Source organism: Hemicordylus capensis, chromosome 3, assembly GCF_027244095.1.
Source record: "Hemicordylus capensis ecotype Gifberg chromosome 3, rHemCap1.1.pri, whole genome shotgun sequence".
In the NCBI taxonomy this organism is placed as follows: domain Eukaryota; kingdom Metazoa; phylum Chordata; class Lepidosauria; order Squamata; family Cordylidae; genus Hemicordylus; species Hemicordylus capensis.
Genome location: NC_069659.1, coordinates 275091336 through 275105350, shown reverse-complemented (window position 1 = coordinate 275105350; position 14015 = coordinate 275091336). Strand labels below are relative to the sequence as shown.

Sequence of the window (14015 nt, the reverse complement as noted above, 5' to 3'; positions counted from 1 at the left end):
ATCCTTGAAATGATGTGAATTCTTCCCGGAGGCATCTGGTGGCCCACTGTGTGAAACAGGATGCTGGAGTAGATAGACCTTGGGCCTGAATCAGCAGGGCTGTTCTTATGTTTTAGGCTCCCCCCTTCCCTAGTTCTAGTTTGAGACATTGGTAGTTCAGGGCTGTTAAATGGATTTAACAAACCAATATTATGTATTGCAAATTCCAAGGTAGTGAGATCTCTCTCACACACACACTCACTCACACTCTCTCTCTCTTTCATTTGGCTCCCTGTAAATGAATACACATAGTTGTTGATGTTTTAATGTGAGATAGGTTAGATGTGAGATGCGGGATAGGTTAGAACACAGCACACTTCAGACTCACTCACGTCTACACTGGGGTCCCTGTCCATCTACAACATTAGAGGAAAGAATTAATTACAGATCAAAGCTCAAGTGGGGGAAACAAAATTGTACCTTCAGCATTCTTGTTCAGGTCTTGGAATGGACCATCTTCGTCACTGTTTATCAGTTCTCTCATAAGAATAGCAAAGCTGTAAACATCCCCCTTCTGTGTGCCTTGTAATGGATATTCCCCCATTCTTAGCAATTCAGGAGCTGTCCAATAGAGAGCTTCAATAACAAGAGATACAAGATGAAACTAGTAGGCAGTCCCTGTAGGATTTTATTTTTTTAAAAAACTCCTGATATCCTTAAAATATCCTAAACCAGCTGTTAAAGTTCACAACCCTGTATTATCCTGTTTTGACACAGGGCTTATTGGCAAGTAATTATGAAAGCATTTTATTTTCCTTTTTGTATTGTGCAGGGGTATTATTAGCCATCCAGAGAACAATTCTGAACTCTCTGTGCACACAGTGGAGGATTTGCTATGGGGTGGCTAACACATAAAGTTTTATCATTTTATTTATTTATTTATTTATTTGGGAGTGGCCCATGGGGCATGGGCCCTTAGTTAATTGCTCAGAGCTCCGAAACTCATCAGCCACCTCCCTCCGCCATGAACTCTTCCAGAAAGGAAGCACAGTAACTGAAGTGCTCCAATGCACAGAGCATGTTAGAGAGGGCTCCTAGCCTCACCTAGCTCTCTTTTCCACCTTCATAGGTTCTGTATTATATATCCCTCTTCAGAAATTATGGAGGACAACCATGCTTACATTTACAAGTGGAAAAGTGGGGAGGAAGTCCCACCTTGCAGCAGTCACTCTCCCCCTGATGAACATGCTTATGGTGCCGTTTGAAGGCGGCAGCGCCATAAGTGTGTTCAGCAGCTATTCCATGAGCGTTAATCTACATCAATCCAGGCTGCAGCTCATGGAATTGCTGTTGAACATGCTTATGGCACCACCCCTTTCAGACAAAGGGCACCATAAGCATTGTCATCAGGCACGACGGAATGAGTGACAGTGGCAGGGTGGGACTTCCCCCTTTCTCCCTTGTAAGCATGAACATGGCTGCCCTCTATAACATCTGAAAAGGGCTAATATTAGAGACTTTAAAAAACATATGTAATTATTATTGCGGGGTATGATTGGGTTTAATTATCAAAGCGGGGTTGTGGGCCTGGGTCCTTGCTCTTAAGTACCTAGCAACGCCCCTGGTATTCTGTATAGATGCTTACTTGTCTTTGTTTAGGCAGCAGCAAATGCTGTGTTGCTAACGTGTTTTTTAAGCAAATGGTTCTTGCATTAATGCTGCAAATGAGAAAAGCACATTCATCTTTTTCACAGCTCTTTTTTCCAGAATATGTAACGGGAAATCAGTGGATTCAAGTGCATTCTCCTTTTCATAAATTTCCTTGCAGCCCTTCTGAACTCTCTGTGCACACAGTGGAGGACTGGGTAATGAAATGTATGATTCTAGGATTTGATATCCAGAAACCTATGGAAGAGATGTCTCAAGGAAAAAATATCCTTTCTTCCTCAGTCTAGACCCTTTCTGCACTCCTGGAACTGCTTTCAGTTCCATAAAACATGTCCTGGGGAAAACCAAGGGGCATGCCAAAAAAACCCCATGGAATGTAATGGATTAACAATTGCATTGTCTTACCTCCCTGTTAGTGTATCAAGGAAAGATAGTTATTCTAGAATAGATAATTAGTGTGGAACTAATCCTGGTTTGCATTATAGTGTGGAAACAAAAGTGTGCGTATTTGCTGGCTATACCTCAATGCCACTAGGTTGTCTTTAAGAGTCTTTAAACCACTGAGATGTCAGAAGTACAATGCTCTGGGCAGATGTGGAAAATATGCTACAGTGCTTTGTGGGTCTAAAAGCACTTAGCTTTTACCTTCATAATGGGTGTCCTCTGTTATTACCCGGGATTTTCTTCCATATTTAAATTCCCAGAGGCCAAACCCACACAACTTCACCTGCATGCGACTGTCCACCAAGCAGTTGGTAGGCTTTATGTTTCCATGAGAGTTTAGGGGACTGTTGTGGATGAACAACATACCCTGAAAATGAACATACACACACAACCCCATAGTTCACACAGATAGGTTAGCAAAGCTGAACAGCACAGTCAGTGTGGAATACCTAGCTTAGAAGAGGTACGTGCTAGTTCCAGAAACAGCTTCTTTGAATTGCATTTCATTTATTTTACAGATTGATTAAGAACATAAGAAAAACCCTCCTGGAACAGGCCAAAGGGCTAATCTAGTCTAGCATCCTGCTTCATGCAAGTGGCCAACCAGATGCATCTGGGAAGCCTGCAAGCGAGGAAAAGAGAACAACTACCCCCTTTTGTTTGTGTTCTCTAGCACCTGGCATTTGGGGCCATGCCGCCCTGCTCCAATCCTGACGGAAATATACTACTGTCAAGCAGCCGTTGATAGCCCTATCCCTCATGAATCTGTCTAATCCTTTTAAAAAACTTTCTAGATTGGTGGCCATCATGACATCTGGCAGCTGCAAATTCTATAGGGAAGCAAATTCCATAATTGAGGGATATCCACTGATAATGCTTCTTTATGTGCCCTTGCTATCCAAACATGGTGCATGAATGGAACAATCAAGAGGGTGCTGTCAGTGGATCTATGCAATATGTTAAAGAGAACAGGATCTAATGTGTGCAGGGCCTACTTTGGACTTTATAGGTTGAAAACAGTAGGGATGTGCAAAACTTTCTACAGCTGGAACATTACGCCCTTCAAATGAAGGGCCTGTTCTGAAATCAGAACAGAACGACCCCATTCCAAGACGGAACATTCCAAATACCATTTTTTAAATCCAAAATGATGCTCTTCTGCCCTCTGCACAAGTGAAGCAGCCATTTGTGTGATCATCACCACCACGCAAATGGCTGCCACATGTGTGCGGAGGCCAGAAGAGTGCCATTTTGGATTCCAAAATGGCACTCAGAATTTTCTGACAACTGGCTTGACTGGTTGTTCTGATTGAATGTCCCAGGGATTTTGTGTTCTGTTCCAAACTCAGAACAGAATGAAAAATCCATTTTGTTCACATCCCTAATAAGCAGCACTTGAAATTGTGCTCGGAAGCCCTTGAAGAGCCAGTTCTGATTTTGAAACACTGATGTAAAGGGTTCAGTTACATCAAGCAATCCACCACTGTTGGAACAGGATAACCTTTTTATTATTATTTGCACGAGCTGAAGATTCCTATTTGCTTACAAGAATTCATGCACGCGCTCTCTCTCTCTCTGTCACACACACACACACACACACACACACACACACACACACACACACACACAGAGAGAGAGACAACCTTTCACCAACAAGAACAACAGGTGCTTGTGGCTAATCTATCTGGTTTCTTTAATTCTCATTCTGTAGAGCAATCACAATTTTTATGAATGTCCTAGCTTTTATTTGTTTAATCACACCTTTATTTAAAAAAAATTTAAAAAAAATAACTCACATTGACAATGTCGTAGGCAAAGGAGATTTTGAATATCCAGTCCAGCTCAATATCAGAGTGCATCAAAACATCCTGGGAAAACAGTAAGTCCAAAGGTCTTATCTATGGAAATACTTCTTTTGCGATGTAGTTTGCATTTGCTGATACAACCCATCCTTGCTCCATGTGTGCTTCTTTCATCACTGAATGGCACTGAGTGTTTTACAGCACTAATACATGTAAAACATTTTCTGTTTTCTCTGCAACAAAGCAAGTCTAATGTAGTTCATTACCTTTTCTTTCATCCTTTCCCCCCTTCTCTCCTCACTTTATAATCCATCTCTTGCTGTGCTTATTTTTCATGTTTACAAAATGCATAGGCAAAGATCAGTGAAAGAACAATCAGGAGGCATAGGAACTGCACAAATGCCCCATTAAGATGCAACTGAACTAAACAGTTTAAAGTGGTTCAACCATTAAAGTCAAAACACTAGACTAATGATTCTGAAGACATGGATACTATTTTCTTCCATCACACCTTCAGAGGCCCATAGCAGCTGGAGGGCTTGAATTTTTGATGGGGGAAAAGGCAGAATTAAATGGTCAAACACCTTTACAGGAGAATTGCGTTACTTGAGGAGGTTCCATTCCTCATTTACTACGGCGAGTAGCAGAACTGCGAGTAATGAGTCATTACAGCTATGGGGAAAGGGGTGGTTAAGTCCTTGAGTGGAGAGAAAATGGCAAAATAACAGCTAAAAAATGGCAAGAAAACTGTCTTGAATGTATACGTTGCCTTGTTTAACCCTCCTCACCAGCCTCTACTGGACCCTATGAGTTTTTGTGATAACACAACAATAAAAACTCAAAACAGTTGAATTCAGCATCATGTGCCCCGAAAGCATAATGCTTCAGTAACCCTTTCTGGAATGATTACACTTGATCTGATGCTTGCTATCTGACCTAAATGAAATGACTGTTTTGACCTTGGATGCAAAGTTGTCACCTTTAGGCTTCCTTTCTTGCAGTAATGCATCACAATGCAGATGTTTGGAGCTTCAGTGCATATCCCATAGAAGACCACTAGATTCTCATGCCTGAGTTCTCTCATCTGAATAAAAGAAATATGCAAATGTAGGACGTTCAAATGTTGCAAGTCAGTTTCAGATATGGCTTATAGCATCTGCTTGATTCAGAAATATCTACAGTATGATTATGATTCTGAGTTTGTTATGAAGGATGTTAAAAGTAGGTTAAGAATGCAACTTACCATCTGAACCTCATGAAGAACTGATAGTTTTTGACTCCAGGCATCTGTTTGATTGTCAACAAATTTGAGAGCAACAAGAATCCCCTGAAACACACAGGGTGAGAATTAGACTTTAATATACACTTCTACGTTTTCCAAGCTTTCAAAGCTCTCTCCAAGCTTTCTTGGAGAAAGCTACTGTAAGCATCCTATCAAACATCCAAGATCATTTCTGCAGTTGTGAGATACTCCTGCAAGTGACTTTTTGGTGGCAATAATGCAATAGCATCCTATCTGCATATAATACATGCTTTGTTGCTGACAGGATGACACTTTTAAAAATATGTCTGGGTGAATGTGTCGCTATGCAGTAATGAAAGACTGGAATAATGCACCGTTACAAAGTGGTTTTAAATATTAATAATTAAATTTAAAATGGCAGGTGGGATCACCAGATCGAAAAAGTCCACTCTAAAATAATGTAACTGTTTAAGAATATCAAACAGCACTAATACAATGGTGAAGTATGTGACCTCCACATATAAAAACAAGTTGTTCTAGTAAGAACTAATCTGCCTACTTTCCTTTCACTATCCCTACTACTGGACTAAATTTGTCCAAATCGGTTAGGCGCTCCACAAGTGAGACCTCTTGTGCCTCAAACATTTACACGTTCACCATCTTGAATTGGAGTAGATTATATCTTCACAAACTACATCATTGAGGTGCCCCTGTGTGTCCCTACAACTGTACCCTATCTGGTTCATATTGAACATACAGACAGACACACATGTGGAACACTGAGCAATCTCATAAGCCTACTAGAAAGTAGGCTTTAAAAGTTTAAAAAATGATGAGTAGGGGGAGTTGTGTTGCTCATTACTATAACATCTAAAACCATAAGGGCTTGTGGCATTCACACAACCACATGTCATACAACAATGACTGCAATAATAGCAATATCTAAGGAAGATGTTGTATTTATCAAGTATGAAAACTTGCTTATAAATGCTTAGAACACGTAATACACAAGAACCTTGTTATTCACAGTTCTGCATATACGCAGAGTGTCTAATAGACACCCGTTTCCACTATCCACTGAAACAATAGGGTTTAAACCCATATATCCGTGGTTCCTAGAGGGCCAGAAGTGACTGTGGAGGTCACTTCCACCCTCTATTTTGTCTCATGGAGCTATTTTGTGGTTTCTGGCAAAAAATGGACTTCCCCCCATGATTTTCTACAGTTTTCAGAGACATTTCTTCCTTTTGCGGGCATTTCTAGGCACATGAGGACTCACAGAGTATGCTACAGTAGGCTTGGAGCCATTTGGGGGCATTTTCCCCTCCAGCCTAGAACCTAACCCCCTTCCCCCATAGCCCTAATGCCTCATTACTCATGGTTCTGTTGCTCATGGTAGTAGGCAAGGAACAGAACCCAGGTGAGTAACTAGGTTCTCCTCTATACATACAGAGGCGCTGTTATCCCTGGAATTCAGGGCCGGAGTCCAGGGCCTCCACACCCCCTGGGGCCCCTCAAATCCTATTTAATCTATCCTGGATGGTGTGGTCACTGTGCCACACCTCCGGCCCATACTGCACCAGGAGAGCAAGTGTGATTGTAACCTGCAGGTACTTTAGAGACAGAGTGGGGAAAGAAATATGTGGGACGAGAATATGTTAAGTTGCATGTTTAAATGTTTCTGCTAATGCATATTTGCATAAATATACCTGTTTTATATTCTTACATTCTTATGAATTCAGTTGCTGTTTGTACCCTCAAAAAACCCACATGTTAAAAAATACTACATGTGTCATGGTGTATATAGGAGAAGGATGCTTAAAGTGAAGAGGGCGGGGCTCAAAAGGCCTTTAGGGCCAGGCTCCAAAATTGCCTAGGTGCACCTCTGTACATATGTGAAACTGACTTTAAGGGAAGGTTGTGTGCAACAAATAGGAGACAGATGTGTTTATTGCACAATACTGATAAGTGAAACAGACCAACATTCACACATTGTAGCAGAGTGCCCCCCAGACCAACTGGTTAGACCCTTCCCGGGACTGAAGGACTGACTCCCACTAAAGGAACTGGTCCTCTAGTCTGGTAATAATTGCTGCCACCACCTACTCTACTTTAGGGTAGGGCCTTTCTCTCCTTCCCCTTGGGTATCCAGATAAATAAGAGCCCCTGGTGGCGCAGTGGTAAAACTGCCGCCCTGTAACCAGAAGGTTACAAGTTCGATCCTGACCAGGGGCTCAAGGTTGACTCAGCCTTCCATCCTTCCGAGGTCGGTAAAATGAGTACCCAGAATGTTGGGGGCAATATGCTAAATCATTGTAAACCGCTTAGAGAGCTTCGGCTATAGAGCAGTATATAAATGTAAGTGCTATTGCTATTGCTATTGCTATCCTGGATTGGGTAGAGATGGAGACCCACGCCACCCACCATCCAACAGGAATCAAAGAACTCTCACAGGAAAGTTAGAATTGGTGACCCCTAGGCTCCAAGGTTCATTGATGTGGTGCTAATTTCACTTCCCTTTCCTACAGAGCATTCCAAACCAGTCTTATAAAAAAGAGTATTTGTATTTCCTGAAGCACTTGATTGCTGAGAAAAACATAAGGATTGGTAATAGGAAAATCAAATCAGTTTTTAGTATTCATAGACACACTACAAACACACACACAAAAACCTTATACAATGTCTAAGAACTTTTCCTACCACTGCTTTTCTTAGAAGGCAGTTCTTCCTTAAAGTTTTTCTTAGACTTCAGCTTTCTCAGTCTAGGGCTACCACTGAGAACCCAGGGGGAGTTTCAGGGAAGAATGCGATGCCAGCCTTTTCTGGCTGCTTTCTCTTCAGCTTCCAACAAACTGAACACCAAAACCGAAAGTAGCTCCAAATTTAAGCTATTGACCCCTCCTCCCCAAAAGAGAGGGGATGAGGAAACCCTCTTTCAAGTTTTATTGGTCTCAGGTTGTGCCTGGCTAATAATTGCAGGGCTTCTGTGGATTTCTAGGCCCTCTTAATCCCTAACTACCCACTACACACGCTTTAAAGGATTTAGAGGGGAATGAATTGCATTTACAATGAGGAAAGAGCCAGTGCACTTGTTTAAGAATTGTGACAGCATACAATGCATGTAGTGTATCGAAATGAGTGGATCAACAACAGGCTAATCATTATGATTCAGATTTTCATCACTGCAATTTAAACATATGGTTGTGTGTTCAGTGATAGTACATTAAAGCCAAGTGATGCAACTGGGAATAATCAACAGCTTTAGTTAGGCAACTGAAACTTCACAGCTTTGGAAAGACATTGCAATTCACTTTTCTGCATCATGCTGGTATCATTCTAAGTAATCTACAAAGACAACTTTGACGTTATTAGCTTTATATTCCTACCTGTGAATCCTGTGAATTATTCTGGCTCTTGGTCTGTTGGGCAGCCTCTGCCCTGTTCACCTGTGCAGAACAGAAACACCATGAAGAAAACCATAAAGTACAATAGAACTGTATAGAGCTATTTAGAACAGGACTATTGACATACAGCTACTTGGTCCTTTACATACACACCTGATATAGTCCTACTGTGGTGTAAAATACTTCTTTCCCTTGCTTGTCCGTCATTCCAGAACAATTATTGCTAGACATAAACAAATGGGAACCAAAGGTTTCATTTTCTTTGGTCATCTGTGCATTTGATTGAGACAGATCACATTTTTCCTTTGAAAGAGAATATAAGGTGATATAAGAGAATATATTACTAGCTGATAAATTAGACTGAATGCAAACAGCACTGAAATTATTATTTAAAACAAGCTTTCAATTCATTGAAGTACTGATTTCAAAACACATGAAACTTAATTGTCCAGACATGGTTAAAAAGGTTCATGTTGAAGCTGCACATAGGGAGAAGTTTGGTATTACTATTTTCAGCTTGCTATTTGTTAATTTAGCAATGTATTGTAATTTATGTAATTTAGCAATGTAATTTAGCAATGTATTGGTATTTCAATCATTACTTGATTTGGCGGTGGGTGGTGTTTTCTTTGAAGTTCTGTGGACCATTCATGTAGAATAAAGAATCTATTTCAATTCTGATTTAATTCTTTAAGTTCACAAATATTAGAATATAATTTATATATTCAGAGGGCCCATTTAAAAACTCGTCATGAAATACTAAATATCTGCCTTTTTAAAAAATGTTTATTCTTGGTTGTAACCAAAAAGCTAAATGAGCAAAAAACTTAGGCCTAGTTCTCACAAAGGGCAGATGTTAAAGCAAATCTAGGTCTTTATTCTTTCAGACAGCAGGTAGAAGTTTGCCTCCCTCTTCATGAGGATACCGACTTCCCTCAGGTCCATCCTTTGCCTGGGAAGACCACCCATTGTTCCCCACCATTTCCTGCTTAAGATGCCTGTTCCCTTCTCTAAATAGGTCTTGATTGTTAGACCTGAACATTAGCATGGAGTCTGACTAAAAAGGGGGAGTAGTTGGGCTGGAGGAGCCATACCCAGGCTGGAGTCTAAGCCTGTCACTTGGGAGAAACTGGAGCTAGAGACCTGATATGCAGAGACCTTGGAATTTGGACACATGGAGCCTGAGACCAAGACCACGATCACCCAATGAACCACCCCATACCTCACATTCCCTCAGGCCTGAGCAACAGTAACAACTTCTCACAAAACATTACCACCAGTGGTCATCCAATAAAATTGACTGGCAAGAGATTTATTTATGTATAGAATTTTTTTTTAAATTAAATTGTGGTTTTTTAAATTTCTTGTTTTGTCTTTAACTAATGTTTTACCTTTGTTTTTATCTTCTTGTAAACTGCCCAGAGACGCAAGTTTTGAGCAGTATAAAAATATGTTAAATAAATAAATAAACAAACAAACATATTTTTATACTGCCTAAAACTTGCATCGCTGGCTGGTTTACAATTAAAATCATTTGAAACATTAAAACAAACACAATTTTTTAAACCAACATTAAACGTGGAAACCATAAACCATAGTCATAGCCTTTATTTCGGTCTTTGACCAGCATAACAGCAAAATAGACAAAAACAGTTGAAACACTCTACTACTACAAAATAATAAAGAGTCTCTATAAAATTACTTAATATAATAAGTAGAAGAAGCTAAAAGTTAAGACTATGAACATAAAACTATATATAAAAGTTAAGCAACACTAATATCAGAATGACACTGAGTATAAAGGTAGCAAGACAGCAAAATTATGTAATTAATACAGGTGTTAAATCTCATACCATATTGTATTCTATACTATGTATGGCAACAACATACAGGCGTTAGAATATTTAGTTCTTAAGGAACTCTAAACAAACTTTGCTAGCTATAAGGCAGAACATAGCCACATTATAGGATCTAGAGTCATTCTGATCTGTCAAGAGGAAATTTAGGTAAAAGAAATCAGTACAACCTGGATATGAGCTAATATATGGAGAGATAAGCTTATGCCGAATATCACAGTAATATTGACTGTACAAGAGTACATGAGCCGTTGTTTCAATCTCACCAGAGCCACAGGGGCAAATACGCTTTCCATATGGAATTCTTTGATATTTTCCACCCATCACAGCTGTGCGCAAGGCATTGCACTGGGCCAATGTCAGAGCTCTGCGGTACTTTGGGACTGTTAGGCGGTTTAAATAGTTGGCAGGGTGAAGCTCAGAATTTGATTGCCCAAAAAGACACCAACTGGGATGGATCCCTGATCAATTTGCTGCTCCATATCATAAATACTTTCCCTTATTTTGAGTCTGGCGTTCTCAGAGTTAGCAGTGTAGTGGGAGAACACTGTAATAATATAGCCTTTCCTCCACCCCTTTTTCCCATCTTGAGTGATAGATGTCCTTTAGCACCAGTGGAGCTAAACTAATGGGATAGAAAACCATGTTAAGCCATAGTTCAAAAATAATAATCCAAGCCCTAGCCTTTATTTTGAGCAACCTTGCTTCCAGCTGTAGAACAGCCCTAGGGACACAGCTAGGGACCTGAAATATATTCAGGAAATTAGACTGAACCACTTCTAATATAGAGAAATTAGAGTATATGCCCAGCTGCACTCCGTACAAGAGCTGTGCACGGACTTTGGCCTCAAAGAGTTTAATAGCCACAGGGAAATAATAAATAATTAAAAGCCTGGGTGAATAAATGTGTCTTCAGTGCCTTTTTAAAAGTTGCCAGAGATTGGGAGGCTCTTATTTTAACAGGGAGCATATTCCAACATGCAGGGGCAGCAATGGAGAAGGCCTGTTCCCGAGTAGCCGTCAAATGAGTTGGCAGCAACCAACTCAGACAAACCTCTCCAGATGGTGGGGCTCATGGTGAAGAAGACGTTTTCTTAAATACTCAGGGCCTAAGCTGTTTAGGGTTTTATAGGTAATAACTAGCACCTTGTATTTTACCCGGAAACCTTTCGGCAGCCAGTGTAGTTCTTTCAGCACAGGAGTAATATGGTTTCTCCTAGATGACCCAGAGACCAACCTGGCTGCCGCATTCTGGACCAACTGCAATTTCTGGACTACATACAAAGGCAGCCCCATATAGAGCACATTGCAGTAATCCAGCCTAGAGGTTACCAGCATATGTATCACCGTTTTGAGGTCATTCAGCTCAAGAAACAGACACAACTGGCATATCAGCCAAAGCTGATAAAAAGCACCTCTGGCCAGTGCTACCACCTCAACCTGAGACACCAAGGAGAGGTTCGAATCCAGAAGCAAACCCCAGACTGCGTACCTGTTCCTTCCGGGGGAGCGTGACCCCATCCAGAACCGGCAGGTCAAAATTGTCTCCCGAGTTCTGACCCCGCACAATAAGTACCTCCATCTTATCTGGATTCAGCCTCAGTTTGTTATCCCTCATCCAGCCCCTTACTGCCTCCAGACAGGCATTCTCCTGATGATATTGACATGGAGAAATAGATTTGGGTGTCATCAGCACATTGATAACACCCTGCACCAAATCTGATGATCTCTCCCAGCAGTTTCATGTAGATGTTAAACAACATTCGAGACAATATGGAGCCCTGAGGGACACCATATGAAAGTTCAGATTTTAAGAACAACAGTGTCCAAGAGACACCATCTGGAATCTGCCTGTGAGGTTGGAGCGGAACCACTGTAAAGGAGTGCCTCCCACCCACAATCCCCTCAGATGTTCCAGAAGGATACTATGGTTAATTGTATCAAAAGCTGCTGAGAAATCCAAAAGGACCAACAGAGTCACACTTCCTCTGTCAATTCCCAATTGGAGATCATCCATCAGGCAGACCAAGGCAGTCTCCAACCCATATGATGGACAAAGGAAGTGCTTCTTCATACTGCACATAAATTCACATTTATGGAATTCACTGTCACAGGATGTGATGGCTTAGATGGCTTTAAAAGGGAATTAGAAAAATTTATGGAGAAGAGGTCAATCACTAGCTATTAATCATAACGGATATGTGGAAATGCCATATTTCAGAATACCAACTGCTTGCAAGGGAGCAACAGCAGGGAGAGATATCACTTTTAGGCCTTGCTTGCACTCTTCCTAGAAGTATATGGTTGGCCACTGTAGGAAACAGAATGATGGACTTGTTGGATATTTGGTTTGATCCAGCAGGGCTCTTCTGACTTGATACTGCATGCCATTCCAGCGTTTAAATTAAATCTACTATTACCGCAATCTGATCAATGCAAAACATAGAACTAATTATGAATATAATTATATTTCCTGAACTATATTTCCAGAACTATAAAATAGGGTCATATTTACTGGATGACAAAAAAAAAAAAATCATAGCATGCATATGAGTAATCGATAAAGCCATGACAAAGGAGATAGAAAGACCAGCTATGCAGACTGCACCACCAGTGGGGTGTTCTTAAAATCAGTCCCATCATCTATGTGGGTAGACAGAGTAGGGCTGTGCCTACTTTGTGTTTACCTTTCAACACTGACTACATGAATGCTTCTGATCCTCAAATTAAGCACTGTGGGAATATCTCCTAGTGAACAGAAGTTTGGTACAACACATGCACTTTACCTTATCATTAAAAATGATGATATCCTCATAATTAATTATCCAACGGACATCATTGATTTGCTTTTGCATGTTCCCCTTATGGATCTTCATAATTGTTGCCACACCAGAAGCCCCTGATATTGCCAGGATAATTATCACAACAATAAGTGCCATACCATCTAATGACAATGGATAGAAGAGAACATTATTAGTTGGGTACAGGAATATGTAGCTAAATCTTTGTGATGCATATAAATAAACAATCAATCAATCAATCAATCAATCATCTTTTTATGGCCCAAGACCAGCATAAGACAGAACAGTAGAGCATGACTAATAAATGCAAATTATGGAACCATAAAACTATACTACTTTAAAGTTACTACCCTAATACTATAAAACTATATTCTAATACTATAGAAGTGCTACACCTTAGAAAAGAGGGCAGCTGTGAGATTATTAAAACCTTTTGTAAACTGCTATATTTAAAGAATTATGAGCATATAAAATATGAAATATATAAAATGCAAAAAGCAGTGGCTAAAATGGAGTATATAAAATAAGATATCTAAATAGGAACACTAGAAAAGATTTAAGAAGTCAGCAGCTTAAAGCTATGCAGAGCTGATGCAAGGGTATGGACTGGCAGTCGAGGCCCCGTGGATCTTACACGCTACCATGCAGAACTTGGCAGTGTTGTACATGAAGGCCAGGTCTTCACCCAAAAGCAACATCCAGGCACAGACATGGCTTGGGCAACCAGGGTAACTGAGAAGTAGCGGAAATATAAGCTTGGCCTGTCTCTGTAAAAGGGGCATGTTCTGTGGTTCCAGCCTCCTTAGTGTCACAGAGAC

General features: G+C 40.5%; 1 protein-coding gene across 1 annotated transcript in view; it reads right to left on the bottom strand.

Moving 5' to 3' along the window:
* The window catches only part of LOC128350597 (guanylate cyclase 2G-like), a 114579-nt gene that overhangs the window by 53848 nt on the left and 46716 nt on the right, over positions 1–14015 (bottom strand). Inside the window, exons 8-14 of the mRNA XM_053308994.1 lie at positions 13183–13340; positions 8694–8843; positions 5137–5220; positions 4873–4977; positions 3888–3959; positions 2293–2458; positions 460–615 (exon numbers count right to left, since the gene is read on the bottom strand). Of these exons, the coding sequence (XP_053164969.1) occupies positions 460–615; positions 2293–2458; positions 3888–3959; positions 4873–4977; positions 5137–5220; positions 8694–8843; positions 13183–13340 (891 nt within the window). The remainder of the gene's footprint in view (positions 1–459; positions 616–2292; positions 2459–3887; positions 3960–4872; positions 4978–5136; positions 5221–8693; positions 8844–13182; positions 13341–14015) is intronic.